Genomic DNA, 23,899 nt, shown 5'->3' on the forward strand with positions numbered 1-23,899 from the left:
CTTGGTCCTTATGAATTACTTCATTCAAAACTTTTTTCAATCTGTTTGCTAAAATATCAGCAAAAATTTTGTAATCCACATTTAGGAGTGAGATGGGACGATAATTCTTAAGTTGAGTCTTTTCAGATTCCAATTTTGGTATCAGGGTGATGAATGCCTCTTTCCACGATTCTGGTGCCCCCTTCCCTTCCAAAATCTGATTACATACCTCCATTAGTGGCTGTATCAAATATTCCTTCAGTGTCTTATAGTATTTGGAGGTAAGTCCGTCTGGGCCTGGGGATTTGCCTGTTTGCATGTTCTGAATGGCACTTTCAATTTCCTGTTGTGTTATTTTATAGTTCAGGGCTGTTTGTTTGTCTTGTGTTAGCTTTTGAAGGCCATGACTTTTTAAGAAATTATTTATTTCAATCTCTGCTTGGGGTCCTTGGGTATAGAGTTTTTTAAAATATCTCTGGAAACACTTTCTAATCTCTTCTGGTTTCTGAATACATTCACCTTCGACCTCCAGATTGGTAACAAAGTTCAATTTTTGTCTCTTTTTCAGCTGCCATGCCAGCAGCTTCCCACATTTGTTTGCCGATTCAAATGATCTTTGTTTCATCTGTTTAATTTTCCATTCAATTTCTTGGTTTATCAATTTCGTATATTGTGTTTGGTAGAATTTTATTTCTCTTAAAACTTCTTTTGATTTTGGATTTAGTCTCAGCTTTTTCTCTCCATCTCTTATTTTGTCCAAAATCTTGTCCTTTTTACCATTCCAGAGTTTTTTCTTAATGGTGTTCTGTTGTATCAGGAACCCTCTCATAACAGCTTTACTCGCGTCCCAGATTATTTTCTTTTCCACCAAGGTATTCAAATTTATTTCAAAATAGTCTTTCAACGTTTTTTGGGCCTTCTTCACGATCTCCTGATCTCTAAACAAGTGGTCATTCATTCTCCATCTGAAGGATCCAGCTGGTGTGAGTCTCAAGTCCATTTTCAAAGCGTTATGGTCGGAGCAAGTTTTGGGGCAGATCTCTATTTTTCTTGTCTTAGGTGCCAGTCCTCTAGATATCCAGATTTGGTCGATTCTTGTCCAAGATAGGTGGGCCTCAGAAAAGAATGTTCCCTCCTTACCTAGAGGGTTCTTTGTCCTCCAGATGTCAATCAAGTCCATATTGTCTGTCAGTTCAAAAAAAGTCTTTGGAAGTCTGCCGTCTTTGTTCAAATTTTGGTTTTGTGACTTGTCCATGTAAGTGGAGACTACCCCATTCATATCTCCCATCAAAATGATGTTGGTATAGTCAATGTGGTCCAGCATTATCTCATGCAGCCTCTTATAAAATTCCGATTTCCCATCGTTTGGTGCATATATTCCAACTATCAAAAATTTTTCTCCTTGTGATTGTGTTTCAATCGCCAAAATTCTTCCTTGTTCATCTTTAAAAACCAATTTTGGTGCTAGGCTCTCCTTTGCATAGATCACTACTCCTCTTTTTTTGACCTTGTCTGATGAAATAAATTCTTGGCCTAGTCTCTTATTAATTAGCACTCTCCTGTGGAGCCTAGTCACATGTGTTTCTTGAAGGCAAATGACGTCCAATTGTTCTTTTCTCAATATATGAAAGATTTTTTCCCTTTTCTCGGGAGAGTTTGCGCCATGAATATTCCAACTAAGAAGCTGCAGAGACATCCTGGATCAATTTATTTACCAGTAGGGGTGTCTCCTTTGTCTTCTTTATCTGGCGGTGGAACCGGGTTGAGGCCAAACGAAGGAGGTGGCCAAGCTCCTGCTACTCCTTTCCGAAGGTCCTCCCCGTGGTCGTTTAGGAACTTTTCTTGCTCCTCTGCTGTTCTGATTCTTACCTTCCTCCCTTTCAAGGTGAAAGATAATCCTTGAGGGAATTCCCACCTATAGGGGATTGTGTTGTTTCTCAATAGGCTTGCTAGGTCTTTATATGTAGCTCTTAAATCCAACAGCTGTTTTGGTATATCTCTGAAGATTTCTGCCGTCTTTCCCTGAATCACCAATGAATTTTTAAAGTGCAGGCCGAGTATGTTATCTTTTTCTTGCTTGGATCTCAAAATGATCAGGCAATCCCTTGGTTTATCCTTCTTGACCACTCTTCCTAATCTAAAGGCGGTGACGATTTTAAAGTCCTTATCTTCTGCCAATCCCCAGAATTTAGATATTTCTGTTGTCAAAAAACCAATCAAGTCCTCTTTTTCTGATTCTGGGATATTTCTAAGCCTCAGATTGCTTTCCCTGTTTTTCAATTCTGCCAGGGACAGGTACGCTTGCTGTTCAGTAACCTGTCTACTCAGTGGTCTTACCTCCCCTCTTAATTCCTCTATCCTCTTTTTGTTTTCGTCTGCTTTTGTGTTTACTTCTTCGACTAATTTTCGGTTTTCTGATGTAGTCTTTTCAATATTACCTATTGCCTGTGTATTCTTAGTGACCTGGTCTGTCAATTTATCAATTGAAGCTGTCACCTGATCAAATTTAGCAGATTGTTCATCAAATCTAGCTGCTTGTTCATCAGCTTTCTTATTCAATGCTGCCAGTTGGTCCAATATTTCTTTCGAGACAGGATCTAGCCCTCCTGCAGCCATCTCCCCAAGAGGTGGCTGTGTATGTTGTCCTTCTTGCAGGCCTGTCACAATTGGAACAGACGATCTACGTAGCTGCACAGGCAAAGTTGTTTGCAAGAGTTTCTAGAAGAAAGGCACTGTTGACAGGTAACAGGATGGGAAGTATTTCTTTGGACCCCTATCTCCAAGTGGCATGTGGTTAGGGGATACAGTGGTGCCTCGCAAGACGAAAACAATCCGTTCCGCGAGTCTCTTCGTCTAGCGGTTTTTTTGTCTTGCGAAGCAACCCTATTAGCGGCTTAGCAGATTAGCGCTATTAGCGGTTTAGCGGCTATTAAAGGCTTAGCGGCTAAAAGGCTATTAGCGGCTTAGAAAAAGGGGGAGGGAAGCGAAAAAAATCGAAAGACTCGCAAGACGTTTTCATCTTGCGAAGCAAGCCCATAGGGAAATTCGTCTTGCGAAGTGCATCGAAAAACGGAAAACCCTTTCGTCTAGTGGGTTTTTCGTCTTGCGAGGCATTTGTCTTGCGGGGCACCACTGTACCACATTCAAATAAATGCAGTGCAGTTCATTTGTTATTTTATTCCTATGAGAAAGAGAGGCACTGGAGAACCTGATACTTTGAGCTGACTGCCCATAATAGAAGATATGAATAGGCCTTGAAACCAGAGCTCTCTCTTCAGTCATGTTGGGATCATGACTCACCCAGCAGTGGATGACCGTTAGCCTTTTGCTAGTGGTAAAAGGGATAGCTTCGCTCCAGTTGGCCTTTAAGTTTTTTCTTCTAAAAAAAGCTCAGATGAAATTAATGTTTTAGCAAAGCTGAGCGAAAAGGCAAACTCTTCCAAGGGTTTAAAGAAAACCATAAGTTCCCATTCTTCTAGATGAAACTGTTTTAAACTGATTTTAACATTGCATTTTTGTATTGCTGAACCTGCCGTGGTACCTTATGGGGGAGAGAAGGTAAGAAATGTAATGGGTTCTGCTTTGGGGTCACTAGACTAGGTTATGGTTCCCCTTGCTACAGTTCACCGCTTCAAAAATAAATATTTGGAAATGCGTGCTCCTCCCACCATCTCATGCTGCCCTTATATACATATTGTATTTTGAGAATCTGGAAACAGGAATGGAAAAGCCACAATCAAATATTTCCCTCTGCCAAGCAGTATTTGCTGGGCTGCAGCACCCTGAAACCAGTCCAAAGGGCATGAAATAAGTTTATGTTTGAGATTCAATCTTTATGTTCCCAAAGTCAATATCAACTGGATCATACAAGTTTACTGTCTAGACAAGAAAGAAAGAAAGAAAGAAAGAAAGAAAGAAAGAAAGAAAGAAGTAACATTAGCTAGACTAGGACATGTGATCAGAACCAGTCAAGAGACTGAATGTGGGAAGGATCTAAGCTCTAGGAGATGAAAACTGAGAGAATGTGTGGTGTTGGAATACTAAGGCTGAAAACAAGGAAGCCATATAGGAGTTGCTGACAGTAACTCTTTGAAACACATTATATAGTAGCCCAAGTCCTGCCAAGAAGCTGGAAGGGAAGAAACGGAGAGCTCCAGTTCTAGTCTTGTTTTCCTACTCCTTTCTCCACCCTCCCATCCATCATGGAGGGAGGACCTGCCTCAGGCAGAAGACAGGCCAACTTTTAAAAACTTAGTTTGGTTTCCGGCCTTTAGTATTTTAGTAAGAAAATGACTTCTGTAAGTCAAGCTGCTCCAATTCATTACTTTGAAAAGTACGTGGCTGAAAACAGACTGTGCTATGATCCACTTTTTCTTTTTTTGGATTAAGGAATTACTATTATATGACCATGGCATTTATGCATCAAGATTCCCTTTCATACATGTAAAATCTTGGTCGCACTAAGACAGATTGTTCCATGCTGTCCCAAACCTACATCTTCTTGTTTTTGTGGAGGTTCTCCCTCACATAAACATATAAATTCATGTTAGATGATACAATCTCTAGCACTGTGCATAGAGATACTGTGGCACATACACATGAGGCACCAAACATGGTGCTCATGAGTAGTATGGCACATTTGGACACCTTTTTGGTTCCCATCAAGCCCCTCTGACTGCCCCATAAGTATAAGTGTAATTTTGCCTGCTTTTTTTGGGTGGGAGGGTTCTGAGGACTACCAGTTCTTTTTTAATGAAATGGGTACATTGTAGTACCCCACAATAGTTTCAGAGAAACACAAAGTACTGCAGGCTGCTTTTTAGCTGCATATTATGCTGCCAGAATTCATCTTCCCATCCTTGCCTATGTTGCAAGTTGTGCCATGCATATAACATGTCACATACTTTAAGCATGTTAAATGCATATTTTAACACACTGGTCCCATTAACATTAAAAATAACAATAACACACCACTCATGAGAAGTACATTTGTGCACAGCAAGACATCTCTATGGCTCCTTAAAACCCCTTGAGCGTTTATTTAGTTTCCAACTTTACCTCCTTACCTAACTGCAGAGAACTATGGATGGCATCTGTAATTATCAAGGGATCAGGAATCCAAATGACCTTTCCCACTGTGAAAGAGCACAGGAAGGTCAAACTTAGTTAAAAGCAAGGCAGACTGACCAAAAGTTCAGAGTTCTTTTGGGGTGTGAACTTAAATTGCCATGCTGTAATGAGCATTACACCATAGCGAAATTAGAATATCGTACAAATGACATTTAACACTTAGCACAGAATCAACAACAAGATCCGCAATTAGAGCAACCTTTTTCACAAACATTTTATAGATATTAGTTTCACTGCCACAATGAAGCACGCAAAAGAAAAAGCTACACCTGTGGATGTATTTGAACGGAGAGGGAATAATTCCTATCAGAATGAACCTTGAAGGCAGACCAAGAGTAATTTCATGGTAGTTTCTTTTACAACCTCCTGGAAAATCTCTGAAAAACTTTTATGTGATAATTTCGTTAATTCCTCACATAAAATTAAACTCTTTCTCAAGCTCCTACAAACCACTGCATTAAATGTAAGGTTCTGAAGTGATATCAGCATAAAGCATAAAGTCTTCATAAGCCTAGGATACAATCTGATTCCTATGCCACAATACCCCCCCCCCCCATTTTTAGTATCTTTTTGATGTTAAGAATGCAAAGGACTGTAAGCATCTGAGGAAAGGTTTCCGGCTAAGTATCAACAAAACTGCTATTATCCATGACAGCTAAATGGAATCTCTGTTAATATACTTTTCAGAGTACCAGATGCAATGAACATGCAATATGAAAATATAGAGTATTCATAAAAAATCTCAACATGGGGGAAAACATAGACATGAATCTTTATCACCCTACGTCAGTCTTCCCCAGATGTTTGGGACTCCATCTTCTATCCATCCCCATCTAGCATGACTAATCAAAGTCCAAAACATCTGCCGGGCACCAAGTTGGGGAAGGCTATGTATTTGAGCAGCAGACCACACTTTTCATTGGAAAACATGAACGCAATGCCATGGTGCAGAAAAGATCCTGAGAACCTTGTCAATATTTTATTCCAAACAACTTTCAATATTATATTATACATTGATAAAGTGTCCAAGGACACTTAAAAAGAACGTCTAGGTTTTATGGTTTAAGCTGACTTGTCAGGAGAAAAAGAAGTTTTAACTTACTGCAGTTCCAATAGAATGTCTGCCCATGTTTTTAAGATTAATAGACTGTTTTGGCACAGTTTGTATGAACCGATGACAGTAATAAAGCAGTACCAGCAGATTTGCTTAGCAGCTGCCCAGAAGGAAATAATCGGTCAACTTTTTGTTTCAGGCTTTGAACTAAATACCGAAAGTTAGAGGGAAGCAGACTAGAGCATATGCCTTGGTAAAGTGAAGAACTCAACTTATTTGGCCTCTGTATGGTGCCAGATATACGTTTCAAAGTATTCAGATGCAGGCTGGGAACATCACAACTCCCAACATCGTAAATTGGCATGATATACAGTGTACTTCTTAGTTTCCCACAATCGCTATGATGCTAAACATACTCATTCCAATGAATTTTACTTCAACAGAAACATATCCAGGACAGCACTGTCTACTGAAAAAATATTTTAGAGCTATGAGTCTCATGGAGATAAGGTTTTTCAGGGTTGACACACACACATATAGTTACATCATTCCAGCATTTTTTTATTTTTTATTTACTGAGGACTGGTAAAAACAAAACCTAAACATGGACAATTATTGTCAGGGAACTGCCATCAGAGCATCAGGTGGTGGAGGGACTCAGGCAGGATGAAAGAGACTCAACTGCTGAAGCAGGGACCAGCAGGGGGAGGAGTGGGTCTCTGAGGGAATGCGAGCAGGAGGGAGGGCTCAGGGAGGCTTCCAGCGAGAACAGTGGGGAGGTATCGGAGTCTCCCATAGGGAGACCCATACCTCGCAGGAAACTGTCACGCCGTGAGTCCAGGAGACGCGTTTCCGTTAAGGAACTTCTTTGCTGGAAACGCTTCCGCAGACAGCCACTGTCGGACTCTACTAGTGACTAGAGCAGACATGTCTGAGGAGCTCCGTCACACACGGAGGTTTGTGGGGGCGCACAAACTCTGAGGGAGCACGTTTTCACGCACAAGCAGCTAATCAAACCCTCACAGCAGTCCGACAGTCTTTGTACGCTGCCTGTGCAAGAGAAGGCATCATGAGCGAACCAACCGGAACCGGAGGAGCAGGGGCTGGAGCTGGTCCAAGCTTGGAAGATAGATACCGAGCGTTGGAGGTTCAACTGGCCCTGCAGACGGCGAGGCTGGAGGAGAGAAGGGCTCAGGATGCAGACAAGAAGGGGAGAGCCACTCAATTCCCCAGAAAGGTACCAGGATTGGTGCAGAAATTTGGGGGGGACCCCAAGGACTACCATGCTTTTAGGACAGAGATGCAATATGCCCTTAATGTGCAGTTCGATGAGTTCCCTGATGAGGAATCGCGAGTTGCTTTTGTAATTGGGCATCTTGAGAAAGGGGCTAGAGACTGGGTTCGACCCCTAATGGCAACGCACAATGACATACTAAAGGACACAATGAAGTTCTTTCGTGCAATGGATATCATGTTTTCCAGCGATATTGAGGAAGGGGTGGTGCGCAGACAGCTAATGGCTTGTAAGCAGGGGAGTCGATCTGTCCGTGAATATTGGACTGAGTTTACCATGCTGATTCACAGACTGAGTTGGGATTTATCGGCGGCACCCGTTCAAATGCTATTTGAAGAAGGTCTTTCTTCGGGGGTGAAAGACGAGCTGGCACGGAGCCCCAGGGCGGAGTCTATGGATCAGCTGACCAAATCTGCGCTGACCATAGGAGCGCGGCAGGAGGCAAGAGCCTTGGAGAGGCGGGAAGGGAGAGGGGAACGTTGGAAGGAGTTCCGCATTCCAGACATTCCTGAGCCAGCTTTCCCGCCGGCAGAGCCGATGGAAATCGGAACAGCGCGCGCGCGCGCATTTTCAAAAACCAGCGAGGGAGCTAAGAAGGAGGGAAAGGGCCCCCGGAAATGCTATCTCTGCCAACAGCCAGGCCACTTTGCCAGAGTCTGCCCCCAGAGGAAGGAATGGCAAGGGATGGTGGGAGCTGTTGAGGGGGGAGAAGAAGGGGGAGCGGAGCAGGTAAAAGCCAACGCCTGGTTGCCACAATTGGGGCACTGCAGCCAGGCCAAAGAGCAGTGAAAGTGCCCGTGCCAGAAGCTCCTCGACCTGCTCTAGTGATTGAAGTGTCGCTAGAGCTGCAGAATGGGCACCCCCTAAAAATAAAGGCGCTATTGGACTCAGGCAGCTCCTGCAATTTTATGAGCAAGGAGTTTGCTGCTGAACACCAGATACAGACCATCCCTTTAAGCAACCCCCTGCAGGTGACCACGATTGATGGCAGGGAGTTGTTGGGAGGAGGAGTCCGCTTGCAGACTGTCCCAATGATAATGAGGGTGGCAAGGCACACAGAACTGATAGCGTTTAATGTGGCCACCCTGGGAGGCGCTCCCATTATTTTGGGAATGAGCTGGCTAGCTCTACATGATCCGCTGGTTGGCTGGCATCAAAGAGTGGTGTCCTTTGGTTCAGCACATTGCCTAGAACACTGCAAAGGGGAGAAGGGTTCAGTAGGGGCCCAAGCCACCCTAGCAGGGACTGAAGTAATGGGGAAGGTGAAGGTACCACCACAGTATGCAGATCTCAGCGACGTGTTCAGCGAGAAGGAAGCTGACCAACTACCACCTCATAGACCCTTTGATTGTCAGATCAATTTACTCCCTGGAGCACAGCTTCCCGTGGGCAAGTTGTATGCCATGTCAGACAGGGAAATGCAGGAGTTGCGAGGGTTCATTGACAAGAACCTGAAGAGAGGCTTCATCAGAGAGTCCAAAGCAGCAGGGGGGAGCCCAGTGTTCTTTGTGGACAAAAAAAATGCGGACAAGCCGAGACTTGTATGTGATTTTAGGCGGCTGAATGCAGTGACTGAACCGGTGGCGTTCCCTATGCCCAGAATTGATGATATTTTGACCATGGTGAGGAAGGGAAAGATTTTCACAAAGCTGGATCTAAGGGGGGCGTACAACCTGATACGCATAAGGAAAGGGGATGAATGGAAAACCACCATGTTTACCCCTTTGGGGGCGTTTGAATACCTCGTTATGCCATTTGGATTACAAGCAGGCTCCGCGTGTTTTCAATCTTTTATGAACCACGTGCTGGGCCCTTTGCTCTACAAGAATTGCGTTGCCTTTCTAGATGATGTGTTGGTGTATTCTGAGAATGAGGAGCAACATGTGAGAGACGTCAGAGAAGTGTTGAGCAGACTGCAAGCCAACAGGCTGTGGGTCAAACTGGAGAAGTGTCGGTTCCATACCAAGGAGGTGGAATTCCTGGGGTACCGCCTGTCAGACAAGGGATTGGCCATGGATCCCGGCAAGGTACAGGCAGTGCTGGAATGGAAAACACCCAAAACCAAGAAGGATGTGCAGAGGTTCCTAGGGTTTGGAAACTTTTATCGTAAGTTCATCCGCAACTTCGCCCATCTGACGGCGCCCATCACTGACTGTCTCAGCAGTAAGAAGAAGTTTGTATGGACGGCGGAGGCGGAGCGAGCGTTTGAGGAACTGAAAAGGGCCTTCGCCTCTGAAGAACAACTTCTGCATGTGGATTTACGAAAGAAGCTAAGGGTTGAAACAGACGCATCTGACAGAGCCATAGGGGCGGTGCTTCTTCTGCAGCCGGGGAAGGAGGAGTCGGAGTGGCGTCCGTGTGCCTTCTTCTCGCGGAAGCTGAACAAATCCGAGAGGAACTACACGGTGTACGACCGAGAACTGCTTGCTATTCATGAGGCGTTCCGGAGATGGAGGCATCTGCTAGTTGGTGCACAACATAAAGTGCAAGTGTGCACGGACCATAAAAATCTAGAGTACTGGAGAACGGCGCGAGTGCTCAACCAAAGGCAGTTGAGATGGGCCCAAGAGTTCTCCAAATTTAACTTTGAGATTTGTTATGTGCCAGGCCCAGAGAATGTTAGGGCGGACGCTCTCTCACGCAAACCTGAATATTTGGAGGGGGAGGGAGCACCCGAAGAAACCCATATCATTCCAGAGGACCGCTGGGTGTGTGGGGCGACTTTGGTGGGGCAAAGGGAATTGGTAGAGGGTACGGTGCAGGATGCATACGCCCAGGGGAAACTCAGGGATCTCAGAGGGGAGGAAGACAAACCCGGTGGTTTTGAGGAGAGAAATGGGGCATTGTATTATAAGGGAGCGTTATATATACCTGAAGGGGAATTGAGGGAGAAAGTACTCAAGCAGCTGCACGATAGCCCCACAGCAGGGCACTTTGGGCAACACAAAACCATGTGGCTGGTTACCAGGGAATTTTGGTGGCCCAAGGTCAGGGAAGATGTGCGGGAGTATGTGAGAGGGTGTGAACAATGCCAAAGAGCCAAGGGGGAGAGGCAGGCGCCGGCTGGTTTATTAGAACCACTGCCCACACCTGAGAGACCGTGGGAAGCAGTGGCAATAGATTTCATGACTGATCTGCCAAGGTCTAGAGGGAAAACAGCCATCATGGTTGTAGTAGACCTGTTAACTAAAATGGCCCACTTCATAGCCTGCTCACATGCGGTTACAGCAGAAGAAACCGCCAAATTGTTTGTAGAGAATGTGTTTAGGTTGCATGGCGCCCCCTTGAGGGTGGTTTCAGACCGAGGGAAACAATTTACTTCCAGGTTCTGGAGGAAGCTCATGAGCTTACTGCATGTAGAGGTTAATTTCTCGACGGCCCGTCATCCTGAAACCAACGGGCAGGCGGAAAGAGCAAATGGGGTTCTCCAACAATATTTGAGGTGTTATGTTAATGACAGAGAGAATGATTGGGTGGAGAAGCTGGCGTTGGCAGAATTTGCCTACAACAATGCAGAGAACGTGTCCACGGGGATGAGCCCCTTTTTGGCTAATCACGGGTGCCATCCCAGAGCCTTCCCAGGGGGGGAGGGGGAGAACTGGAGCGTTCCAGCTGCAGAACAGTTCGTGGAAGAAATGGAAGCGATCCATCGCCAGCTCCAACTCAACTTAAACAGGGCTAAGGAGGAATATAAGAGGCAAGCAGACAAAAACAGAAGGGAAGGTGAAAGCATCAGGGTGGGGGACCAGGTGTGGCTGTCAACCCTAGGGTTGCCATTCAAAGGAGGTTGTAAGAAATTAAGACCCAAAAGGCTGGGTCCGTTTGAAGTCATACAGCAGGTCAATCCAGTGGCTTTCAGGCTCCGGTTACCGAACCACATGAAGCTGCACCCAGTTTTTCACAGGTCGTTGCTGTCACCGTATAGAGGAGACAGTGAGGGGAGGGTCACTAGGGGACCAGCAATGGAGGAGAAGGAACACAGCTACCATGTAGCGGAGATCCTCGATTCCAGGTGGAAGGGAGATCAAGTAGAGTATTTGGTAATGTGGGAAGGGGAACCGGAGTCGGAAAACACCTGGGTTAGGGCAGAGGATGTCAATGACGAGGTTTTAATAGAGACTTTTCATCAGAGGTTCCCACGTAAACCTCAGCCTGTAGCGAGGTTCCGAAGGGAATACTTTGCCACCACCGACGAGGAAGAGGAGTTGGAGGGGTTCCCAGATTCTGAAGAGGAGGAGGATTCAGCTGGCCAGGACGACGATCGATGGAGAGAATTGTTCGAGACGTCAGAAGATGAGGAAGATTCGTTTCGGGGTTTTAGCCCTTCACCTCCCAGGGGGGAGGAATTGGGAGGGGGTGAGGGGGGCCCTGGAGGGGAGGTGGATGTCAGGGAACTGCCATCAGAGCATCAGGTGGTGGAGGGACTCAGGCAGGATGAAAGAGACTCAACTGCTGAAGCAGGGACCAGCAGGGGGAGGAGTGGGTCTCTGAGGGAATGCGAGCAGGAGGGAGGGCTCAGGGAGGCTTCCAGCGAGAACAGTGGGGAGGTATCGGAGTCTCCCATAGGGAGACCCATACCTCGCAGGAAACTGTCACGCCGTGAGTCCAGGAGACGCGTTTCCGTTAAGGAACTTCTTTGCTGGAAACGCTTCCGCAGACAGCCACTGTCGGACTCTACTAGTGACTAGAGCAGACATGTCTGAGGAGCTCCGTCACACACGGAGGTTTGTGGGGGCGCACAAACTCTGAGGGAGCACGTTTTCACGCACAAGCAGCTAATCAAACCCTCACAATTATCTTCATTGTTAAGGATATTTTAACAGCAGTTATGGGAGCCTTGGTTCTCCAGAACTTGTCACACTACAATTCTCATTATTATTCTCATTATTATTGACCAAGCAGGCTGTGGCTGATGCTAATTGAAGTTCAACAAAATCTAGATAATGTCAGGTTCCCTAGCCCTCTCTTACAGTCTCTATTGCCTGTAGGTAGGTAGTTTTTTTTTAAAAAAAACAAACTTATTTTTAAAGACAAAATCCTGAAACTAGAATTGAAAAATAGGTTTGTTGGAATCCTGGACTCAGGGAATGCCTGTGTAAATAGGTACTAGCACAACATCTCTCAGTTGTTGCCTGATCTTTGCTAGCACAACAGCACCCAGCCGGTCTCTCTCAGGCCACTGAACACACAGCTTTTATCGACTTTGTCTTGGCTCCTATTTGCCACGGTTCCTATTTCCTCACCTCATTTTCTGGCTGCTCAAACCTGAACTGAGGAACTGAATTTGGACAGTCATTCAGCCAGTTCCCATTCTGAGCACTGCTGGGTCTGGGAGTCTGAGGCCCCTGGTGTTCCTTAGGGGAATCTTGCTCAGGAGTGCTGTCTCCAGGGGGTCCAGGTGACTCTGGGCAGTTAGGATCCAGTTCATTCAGGCTTGGTGTTGGGGCCTGTGTCTGCATTTAGCACTCCAATGACTTGTGCTACTTGTCTTCCTGATCAAGCTGATACCTCCCTCTCCATATGAGTCCTGGATGCTAGTCAGGGTTATTAGATAAACCAAGGATAGCAAAAACTGATTTTTCCTACCAAATTTCACAAAACGACACCAATTTAAAATCAGCCAGTAACTTGGCCCATTGTTTTGGTGAGAATAAAGCAAGCTACCGGGCAATATTAGGAAGTGGCTTTCATCCAAAGCAATGTTAAACTTTTAAGGAAAAAATAAAGGTAAAGGGACCCCTGACTATTAGGTCCAGTTGTGATCGACTCCGGGGTTGCGGCACTCATCTCGCTTTATTGGCTGAGGGAGCCGGCGTACAGCATGTGGCCAGCATGACTAAGCCACTTCTGGCGAACCAGAGCAGTGCACGGAAACGCTGTTTACCTTCCCGCCGGAGCGGTACCTATTTATCTACTTGCACTTTGACGTGCTTTCAAACTGCTAGGTTGGCAGGAGCAAGGACCGAGCAACGGGAGCTCACCCTGTCGCAGGGATTCGAACCACCGACCTTCTGATCGGCAAGTCCTAGGCTCTGTGGTTTAACCCACAGCGCCACCCGCGTCCCTAAGGAAAAAATAATTCACTGTAAATAAAGAATAAATCTCTATTCCATTAGCTTGGTTTAGGTGTTTTGAGCTACTCGAGAACAGTATGTTCCCACTGAGGCATATCTTCTAAAATAATGGGGTTACATGCAACTTTTTGGGGGGAGGGAGGGAGGGAGGGAGGGAGGGGGATAACCTGGAACTTGGCAGTTTTGTAAAAGGGCTGGGCTGGCAATACTGACATTTGATAAGACCTGTAAGCTCTATATTTCCACTCAGCTAACATTTCTATTTGCCACTTGTAAAAAGAAAAAAAAAATCTAACTATTAAGACAAGATCTGCCAAGAATAATAGAGGAAGATAACGGAAGAGAGCTACTTTTGCTGTGATTCAAACTTGCAAGAACTTCTATTAAAAACAACAAAGAAAAAAAACAAGAGATTTTCAGTACCAGATGTCTGGGAAGATCCCATTTGGATTTGAGCTACTTAAATTTGCAATCATGTATTTATACATCTAACAGAGCTTCTGTTTCTCCTAGAATCTGAAAATTAACTAGCTTTGTAGCATCTTCCTTGATCTGCCACCCGTGCCCTGAGGATTAGAGACTCCACCTGAGCTTGTTTTACAAGCATAAGAGAAAAAATTAATCTCTGCTGGCAGCGATCCCACTGGGATACTGATGAATAATGATATCCCTCTCTTGCTGCCCTCTCAGTCCACTAGAAAAGCCACTCTAACCCAGCAACGTGGAAAATGCTGAAACCATTCCAGCTGTGGATTAGCAGGCAGTCAAGCATCCATCTGCTCTGTGCAAAGCGAGAGAAGGCAAGCATGCATTCTTATAGCTCACACAGCGTTCACGACTAACATATTTTAGAACCAGTTAGATAAATATTAAAAGAATCTTTTAATGAAGACTTACAAGTGCTTAATCTATTTTCTATAGAATCATACCATTTCCAACACGATTGCTCTGGGGTACTCTACATTTATTTATTTAACAAAATGTATACACTGCTCGAGTGCAAGAAAATCTCTAAGCAGTTTACAAAAATATAAAATAAAACATTAGAATTTTCAGTAAGAAACAGTTAAAAGCAAGTATACAAAAGAATTCAAAAGATTGACAAAACACATGTAACTTCTACGTGTCTGGACACACCTGCCAAAACAAAAATGTCACAAGCGGATGCTGATTTATGTAACCTTATCTATCATACAAAAGCTGGAAACCCTTCTCCAAGTCGTGAATGGGGCAGTTCATTTAAGCTATGAAATATAGTGAAAGCAATACAGAAGGAATAAAGTTGATGGCATTGAAAATTAATCAAATTTTATCTTATTTGTGGAAGGGGTAATACCAGGCAAACTTCTTGGGATCAAATTCTCACAAAAATCAATGGGAGTAACTTACAAATAAACACGTCTAAGGCACAAGGCAGTCTTGTACATTTACATGGAAAATGGACCATACTACTTTTTTTTAAAAAAACCAACATGCTTCACTAACATGTGCCACAAGATGGGTAAAGTGACAAATCCAGCAAGCTCTTTTAGAATTTTAGACTAGCTTTGTAAGTAACAGCAAGGCCAGAATAACATTCTATTATTAAAGCAATTAGGTTATAGCATATTTCTATTAACAATGCATTTTCGTTTTAGAAAACATACTGTGCTAAAAGTTACATTTAATTAAGTTACCAGTAATGGTAGACAATGGTGGTGGTGGCGAGATCTGGAATGAGATTCAACTAAATTGTCCCGTGCATAGAACAAGCTCTTCTCCTGCAATGGAACTTTTCATCTCTTGTCTTCCTCCATGTCCCCAGCACCCCCCCCCCTAAATCTGCTCAGTGGGTTTAGAGGATCCACGGGGGAGAAGAGGAGAAATTTCATTGCACAAGTGAATCTATGCATACACACCCTACTTAGCACTATGATGAATTCTACCAACAGGCATTAATATCACTTCTAGACCTCCATTATAAGAAACAGAAAAACAGATGGGTCAGACATTTCACCATAAAACTCTTGCATCTTACGTTATCTCAATATTCTTTTACCTTTATTTTTAAATCAGCTAGTTTAAAGAGAAGTGAAATTAGACCACGGCAAAAGAACGATAAACATTTGTTTACCATGAATTAAAAATGAGCATAGAAGGGTGATGTGTATTCTTTGTTTCCTAAATGTGAGGGTTTTGTGCTTTTGAACTTGGTTCCTCTCTCCATCCCTCTCACCGCCCCCGAATTCTGTGCTGCATGAAAAATACGATATGCCACATTCAGTCAGCAATGAGTGGTGGGCATTGTCATCTTGATTTACCTACTGATTGTGCTTTGCTGGGAAGGCAGAGAACACCAGGTGTTTTTAGTTTAAAGTTAGCTTTAGAACTAAAAGGGAGAAAAAAGCAATGATGGAATTACTTGTGTCTGGGGAGACACTCAGAATTAAGGTCACGGGACTATGGAATGCATGCACTGAAAAATATACAATGCCACCATATTCTGGAAAGATGACTTTAGCTTGGAAAACTGCCCCATTTACTCAGATTATGGAAAACCAAAACAAATGTATTTATGTGTGAGCACTACTGTAAACACATTTCAAAACCTGAGCTACAAATCAGTAAAAGCTATAGTACTTAGATTTAAGCAGAATTCAAAAGTTCCAGAATATTTCAATATTAGTTATACATTTAAGTCAATAGAAGACACACCATACTCTTTGTGAGTTATGTGACTGCAATGGCATAGAGTAGTTATGCCTGATACAGTTTCAGTCATAGGTGCTGGTTCCAGGGCTTTGAGGCTCTTTGGGCCCCCTCAGTCTTTGTTTCTGAGGCCCACATTGTTGAGGTCAAAAGTGGAGCCTGGCGCAGAGCAACGCTAGGATGTCGCATTGGACCCCCTCAATGGACTTTGTAAGATGGCGCCTTTAGCTTCAGTTGACAAATAATAATGCAGATAGGGATGCGGTTGATGCCCATCTTCATCTCCCCAAACCACCATAATCATGTGAGGCGGTACAAGTGCTTGGACCATTTTCTGAAAGCAGGGAGGAGGCCTAATAAACTGAAGGCGAATCTTCAATAATATCTAGGTGCTATTGGGAGATGGTTACTATGTCTGGAAATTGGGGAAACAGCCTATCCTATATAGAGACCGAACAGTTTTTTTAGTTGGGGGGTATTCCTTGATCCAATCCATCTCTGGAGCTTAGATGGGTTCAGTGGAATGGGGTGCCTATGCCCAGGTCTTACGGGTATGCCAGAGGATGCCAGAGCACTGGTTTTGCAGGTAAAAATGGATAAATGCCCAAGTAACCTCATGATTATATTACTGCAATGAGCATCTGAAGGCAAGCCAGAGCTGCAGCTAGTGTAGAATGTGACCACCTGAGTTGTGAGTGGTGTATCTAATTGTAACGATAAAACATCAATTCTGCATGAACTGCATTAGCTGCCAATATGCCACCAGGCCCAATGCTAACATTAAAATCCCTGAAAGGCTTGGGCCCCAAATATGTGAAGGAGCAGCTCTCACTGTATTCTGCCAGCCTGGGCTTTAAGTTCTACTGGGGCAATGAGATACTGCTACTGTAAATAGATACAGAGTCCAAGGAATCAACAACTTATAGCTTGCTGAAAGTTCCAGGATCAGTGTGCCTGGCCAGTTCCATGAAGCCAGTGCCCTTCTTTGCTTAAGATACTGCTAAATACAGTTAAAATAATAGATAACATCAGGGAGCTATTAAGAAATATGCAGCTTAGCTTGAGAGACTGGGTGTGTGCATGTGTTAGTGTTTCCCAGGGGAAACACAAAGATCAATGCCTCTAATTTCTCCCCAGCCTCTCTTATCTCCTTATGCCTTAAGTTACTATCTTTAAAGAAAGGTATGGGAGAAGAGGGAGGCTCAGCTCCCCACCCACTCCATGTGGGTAAGCTAGATTGATCTAACATAGGTAGATATATTTCTCCTTGGCCAAGTGAGCCCTCAGCATGCAGGGCTATCAGCATTCTGTGATGTGTGTGTTGCTAATAGGATATAGATAATCCTTTACAAGTTGTTTTCAGTTTTGAAAGGCTACAAAATAGAGATACCATTCACTCTATCTGGAAGTTAAAGCATTTTTAGAAAAGAATCACTCTAACGTATTCAAGAAAGGTAAAAACCTTACAAATAGATTGTGAACTACACAACTGTTACTGAACCCATGTTTTGCAATGTTGACATGCCTTTTTTCACTGTGGCCCACATTTTTCACTGCCAGCATCATTAAGAGATTCTTCAAATTACTTTTTAAATATTCATCTCCCCAAGGACTTTCACTTGCATCTAATTAGAGTACTTGCCCCATGCCATGTAATTCCCTGTTGCCAAAACTGTTAAATGCTCCAGTAAGTAAGTGAGAAGGGCATCAATGGAGCAAGGCAGATGCAATGCCACTGGTTAACAATAGAGGTGTGAAGTGACTCCCTTAATTATAAAGCTCATTAATGCATAGTGTTTAGAGAGAGAGAAAAACACAGCTTGGTGATAATTCTGTTAAAGTGCCTAATGCCTTCAACACAGCAAACAATTGCAATTATAACTTCCAATTTGTACCTTTGGTAGAAAAAAGCTGGGAGAGTAGCTTATCTAATAATTATGAAAACCAACATAAGAATGATAAAAAACTAAACTTTAGGTTGAAAGAGAAATGATTAGCACAAAAAGACTTCATTCAACTTCCAGAAAAGCTGGGATAATAGCTTACCTAACAATTATGTAAACCATCATATAAAAATAATTACAAAAGATCTTTAAGTTGAAATTATTACCACAAACCATTTAGAAGCCATTTTGGCATCTAAGCAATATAAATGCATTGTTGTTGTAGAATGATACTTCACTCAATGCCATTATACCTTTTAGGTTAACATTTATAGTAACTTGAATATTCAACATATATGTGAGATTTAGTCTTCACAAGAACAGTAGGTGTGAGGGGCCAGTTTGAATGATGAAGCATGGCAAACATGATACAATTTCTCCAAAAAGCCAGTGTTTGAATACAACCACTGTGTGTACCCACTAGATGAGGGGTTTCAGGATGCAGCAAAATGAAAAATGTATTTCACTACAATCCTGAAAATTCTTGTCCAGTGCACAGAAACCTAAATCAGAACAACTTACTGAACAATCTTTCAAAAAACTTGAACTTCTTCAATGGGAAGGAAAACATTATTTCTTCATGTATAACAGCTGTTAATTCATTTATAACAATTGTGGCAATCTATGTTTGATGAAAAGGAATCCTTATTGATTGTTGGGCAGACTTTAAACCAGGTCAGCTACAGGCTATTTCATTTTTTTATGGCTTTTACCAATATATTTCACTTAGGTTTGGCCACAAGTTTTGGCTGGACTTAGTAGTCAGCCTTTATTTCATCAAATCATGAATCTTGACTCCCTTTTCTATGGTATCTCTATGGGATCTCCCCAGTAGTTCCTTAAACTTTTTGAAACCAGCCTTCTTAAAGTCCATAGTGCATGTCTTTCCCTTGCCTCTGTATCATGAAACCCAGGATGACATGAATACTTCCTCCCAAGTTTCCCAGCACTTCCATGGATCAGTTCCTCCCTTACATTCTTGGCACCTTACATTCTTGGCAGAATGCTCCCGATATCTGTTGAGTCCCAACTGATATCAGGGAAACTGAAGTCTCCCCTGACTACTATATCTTTCTTTTCTGAATGTCTGGTAATCTTGTCTAGGAAGGCATCCTCCAAGTCTTCAGTCTGGCTTGAAGGTCTATAGCGGTGCTCACAGTAAATTCACTGCTGTTTCCTTCTTCTCAATTTCTATCCATTTACTTTCTATCTGCCTTCCTTCCTCCAGGTCATGGATCTCTTCACAAGTGTACACGTCCTTCCTCCTCCTTTTCTGTTTAGTCTATTCCTCTTGAACAGCTTATACACCTTAGTTTCTACATTCCAGTCATGAGTCTCATGGGGGTTCCAAGCTTAAAAATATCCATTTTCTCCCTGCTTGCAAAGCAGGATCCACACTTGCAAAGTCACCAGAGGATGGCTTGAGCATCTGTGTGGGCTTCCCTTAAGATCTCTGAATGCTGCAGGCAGTCCACAGCCTTGGGTTGCTTATATGACTTGGGGAAAGGATGTTACCATATCATTGCAGGTTAATATGGATCAGCGGTTCTCAACCTGTGGGTCCCCTGATGTTGTTGGACTACAACTCCCATCATCCCTGAGCTCTGGCCTTGCTAGCTAGGGGTGATGGGAGTTGTAGTTCAACAACATCTGGGGACCAACAGGTTGAGAACCGCTGATATAGATGGTCATATATTATTTATTTAGCATCATCCACATACTAGGCAAGAAATTCAACATTGTGCTAACGTGATTGTTCCATCAGAGCTAGCATTTTTGCTTGCCAGATGAGCAATCCTTCCTCTCTTCCCCCTCTGTGCACTTTTATCACCTGACTGAGCCAATCTTGGAGTGAGCATGCAGGGTGGGGCAAAGAGGTGGGAAAACACCACTGTGCAAGTGAAGTCCTTGTGCAGACTTCAGATGATGAGAATCAGCTGAATATCTCCCATAATACTTTACATAATACTAGACTGTCCTGCACCATTTCAGAATTTCCCAACACATAGGAGAACACACACAGGCACACTGGGCAAGGGACTAAGATGAATTTTAGTTCAGCCCTTTTCCAAGACAGAAACGTCCATACCAACTTGTCAAAAGTCAAACCATACAATCTAGATGAACTACAATTAAAGATCAAGTGGACTTCAGATAGCAAAAAGAAAGCCTACAAGTTACAATGCGGGGAATGGGAGCTGAAATTATAGTGATTGTCTCATTAATGGACCAAATCCACAGAATCACACAGCTAGCAGTTGAGCACACCCAAAGGACTTTTGGATTTTGATTTATAAAACTTTATGTCTCCCCCCCTGCCATCCCTGACACATGTGAAACTTCTTTTGAAACTGAAGGGCCTTTCAAAAGTGGTTAGTGATATGGAATGGGGTTCTGCTGTTCAAAGGGATAAGAGTCACAAATTCCACTGAGGGTGTGCCCAAAGTAGCTCTCTGGATCTTGGCCAATAGGTTTCAGGGCTTTTGGTTTTTTAAAAAGAAAATTATACTACTGTATAACATGTGCTCCATCTTTCATAACAGCTGCCTTTGGCTGCCAGACAATACATTAAGCTGGCATGGACATAGTTTAAAATTAAAACCATGAAAGAAATTTCCATCATTACAACATGACGTCTAACAATATTCAGCAGTGTGAAATATTTCTTTGAATAAAACGGTAATCAAGATAATTACTCCAAGAAAACAATACTTTACTTTCAACATCTGTACATTTCTGTACTATCACTGTAAAGGTAAAGGTAAAGATAAAGGTAATGGTAAAGGGACCCCTGACCATTAGGTCCAGTCATGACCAACTCTGGGGTTGCAGCGCTCATCTCGCTCCATTAGCCAAGGGAGCCGGCGTACAGCTTCCGGGTCATGTGGCCAGCATGACTAAGCCGCTTCTGGCGAACCAGAGCAGTGCACGGAAACGCTGTTTATCTTCCCGCCAGAGCAGTACCTATTTATCTACTTACACTTGATGCGCTTTTGAACTGCTAGGTTGGCAGGAGCAGGGACCGAGCAACGGGAGCTCACCCTATCGTGGGGATTCAAACCGCCAACCTTCTGATCGGCAAGTCCTAGGCTCTGTGGTTTAACCCACAGCGCCACCCGCGTCCCAATACTATCACTGTACCTTACTTTAAGGATTCCCAAATTAAAATGGATCAAGACCATTTATTCCAATTTATCTAGAATCTATATTATTTTCTTGTCTGCTGCAAAGTTTCAGTCAATTGTGTTGCTCCACAAATGGAAAAGGTAGGCAGACATCTTACTGCAATTTCCCCCTTTTCTCTACAGCAACCGAATCCGAAGGGTCCTTCACCTTCCAGAAAATATTTAGGGGAGAGTGCTTCTACGGTGGGTGGGGGGAGAGGAAGAAAGGAATTTGTCAAAAATTGTCTCAGTTGTCTTCCCCTGATGGAGTCCTTTCACCAGTGGAGTGACATTGTTGGACACAAACATAACAGATGATTTAACCAGAACATACAGGTGATCATCAGTGTTCCAGTACTTCAGAACTTCATCTAGTTTACAAAGAAATGGAAGGACTAGGAGAAAAACAAGGCTGTCCCAGCAAATGTATTGTCTTCATAGTTTTTTGCTACACCACCAATGATTGCAATAGGTACGTCAATATCCTGGGGAGTGGTCTTCACGTCTGTATGTCCCATATCATTATAGTGCTGGATGAGCCAAAAATTACTTCATTTGGATTAAGAATTATTTAATCCAATAATTACTCAAACAAAATAGCAACTTACTGTCAGAATTGAGAGCAGATCTTCAACACTAGATTCGGGTTTCAAATGATCCTTGAACATCCTGACGGTTGGGTGCTTCAAATAATAATATGACGCAATGCGGCCATGAGTCAGAGGTTCAATGCTGTGGTCGTCCTGTTACACATGGGGAAATATATTTATTTTAGATAAATATGATTCAAGGTGCTTAGTGCTTTCCTGGAGGTAAGCACATTTTATGCAGTATTCTAATGGAGGTGTTATGTTTTAAAAACTTCACAATAGCGAGATCTGAGTCACAAATACATTTAACAGCATGTTACTGGTTCAAATGCCAAAGGAACTGCAAAACCTCAGTAGCTGCAACGGGAGGTCGCACAGCAGCCTACATGTATTTCATAATTCAACAAACATCAGGATGAAAGATAATCCCTAATAAATATTACTGCTGCCCAGTTCTTGTCAGTCTTTTTATGAAGTATAAATTAGCCTTACCTCCCCTAATTTAATGCAGTAAGAGTATTCCAGATCAACGAGTGATTTCTCCACAAGGTTTGAAAGGAACTTGTTCATGTTGTCATGGCTGACGGCATCTAAGTTATAGTAACTGTGTAAATGAAAATGTAATAGAGTTAGATGCTTTGAAAATATTGCTGACACAAATAAGGTTCTTGTAACACTAGCAAAGAACATGACTAAAGTAAGAATGGTCATGTATTATAGGTGGCAATCAATGATCATATCCAATGTTACATCTGCCTGACTGTGATTTTAAAATGATTGCAGGGATGTGGCCAGTTACAACAAGAAGAGCCATTTCCAGCCCCACCCCAACCTGGAATCCCCTAAATTTTAAAAAAATGAAGGTTTCATTGTCAGGTTTGACCTACCAAACATTACAAATATGTATGGTTATTTTCTGGCTGCTGGAAGATACCCAATTCCACTCATCTTCTCCCCAGTAGTGCTTTGAAGATTACACAACACACTGAATTATTTTGTACATGTACCAACAAAACTGTGTTATAATTTTGCACTATTCCTAATTATTCTGATTTCTTTCCTTGTTGTTCTTGATGTATATATTGTTATACAAATCAGGAATGTAGTCATTGAGATAAACATGTAACAAAACCAGATCTAAAACAAATATTTTATTCTGGACTGCTGCATAAAATAGGCCAGTTTCCTAGCAATAAGAGCAAAATTCATGTGCTTTTTTATTATTCTTGAGCAGATCACATAAGAAACTAGTTTATGTTATTGGAGGTTGGAGGATGGATGGCGGCTAACAGATTGAGGTTGAATCCTGACAAGACAGAAGTACTGTTTTTGGGGGACAGGGAGCGGGTTGGTGTGGGGGATTCCCTGGTCTTGAATGGGGTAACTGTGCCCCTGAAGGACCAGATGCACAGCCTGGGAGTCATTTTGGACTCACAGCTGTCCATGGAGGCGCGGGTTAACTCTGTGTCCAGGGCAGCTGTCTACCAGCTCCACCTGGTACGCAGGCTTAGACCCTACCTGCCCGCGAACTGTCTCGCCAGAGTGGTGCATGCTCTGGTTATCTCACGCTTGGACTACTGCAAGGCACTCTACGTGGGGCTACCTTTGAAGGTGACCCGGAAACTGCAATTAATCCAGAATGCGGCAGCTAGACTGGTGACTGGGAGTGGCCGCCGGGACCACATAACACCGGTTCTGAGAGATCTGCATTGGCTCCCAGTACGTTTCCGAGCACGATTCAAAGTGTTGGTGCTGACCTTTAAAGCCCTAAACAGCCTCGGTCCTGTATACCTGAAGGAGCGTCTCCACCCCCATCGTTCAGCCCGGACACTGAGATCCAGCACCGAGGGCCTTCTGGCGGTTCCCTCATTGCGAGAAGTGAGGCTACAGGGAACCAGAAAGAGGGCCTTCTCGGTAGTGGAACGCCCTCCCATCAGATGTCAAAAAGATAAATAAATACCTGACATTCAGAAGACATCTTAA

The 23,899-nt window shown here is 43.4% G+C and overlaps 1 protein-coding gene across 1 annotated transcript in view; it reads right to left on the reverse strand.

The window, feature by feature from the left end:
* ASCC3 (activating signal cointegrator 1 complex subunit 3) overlaps positions 1-23,899 on the reverse strand; it is a 234,161-nt gene that overhangs the window by 41,325 nt on the left and 168,937 nt on the right. Inside the window, exons 35-36 of the mRNA XM_081186537.1 lie at positions 22,409-22,520; positions 21,935-22,069 (exon numbers count right to left, since the gene is read on the reverse strand). Of these exons, the coding sequence (XP_081042663.1) occupies positions 21,935-22,069; positions 22,409-22,520 (247 nt within the window). The remainder of the gene's footprint in view (positions 1-21,934; positions 22,070-22,408; positions 22,521-23,899) is intronic.

The sequence above is a fragment of the Podarcis bocagei genome (assembly GCF_964188305.1).
Source record: "Podarcis bocagei genome assembly, chromosome: 3".
NCBI classification, from domain to species: Eukaryota; Metazoa; Chordata; class Lepidosauria; order Squamata; family Lacertidae; genus Podarcis; species Podarcis bocagei.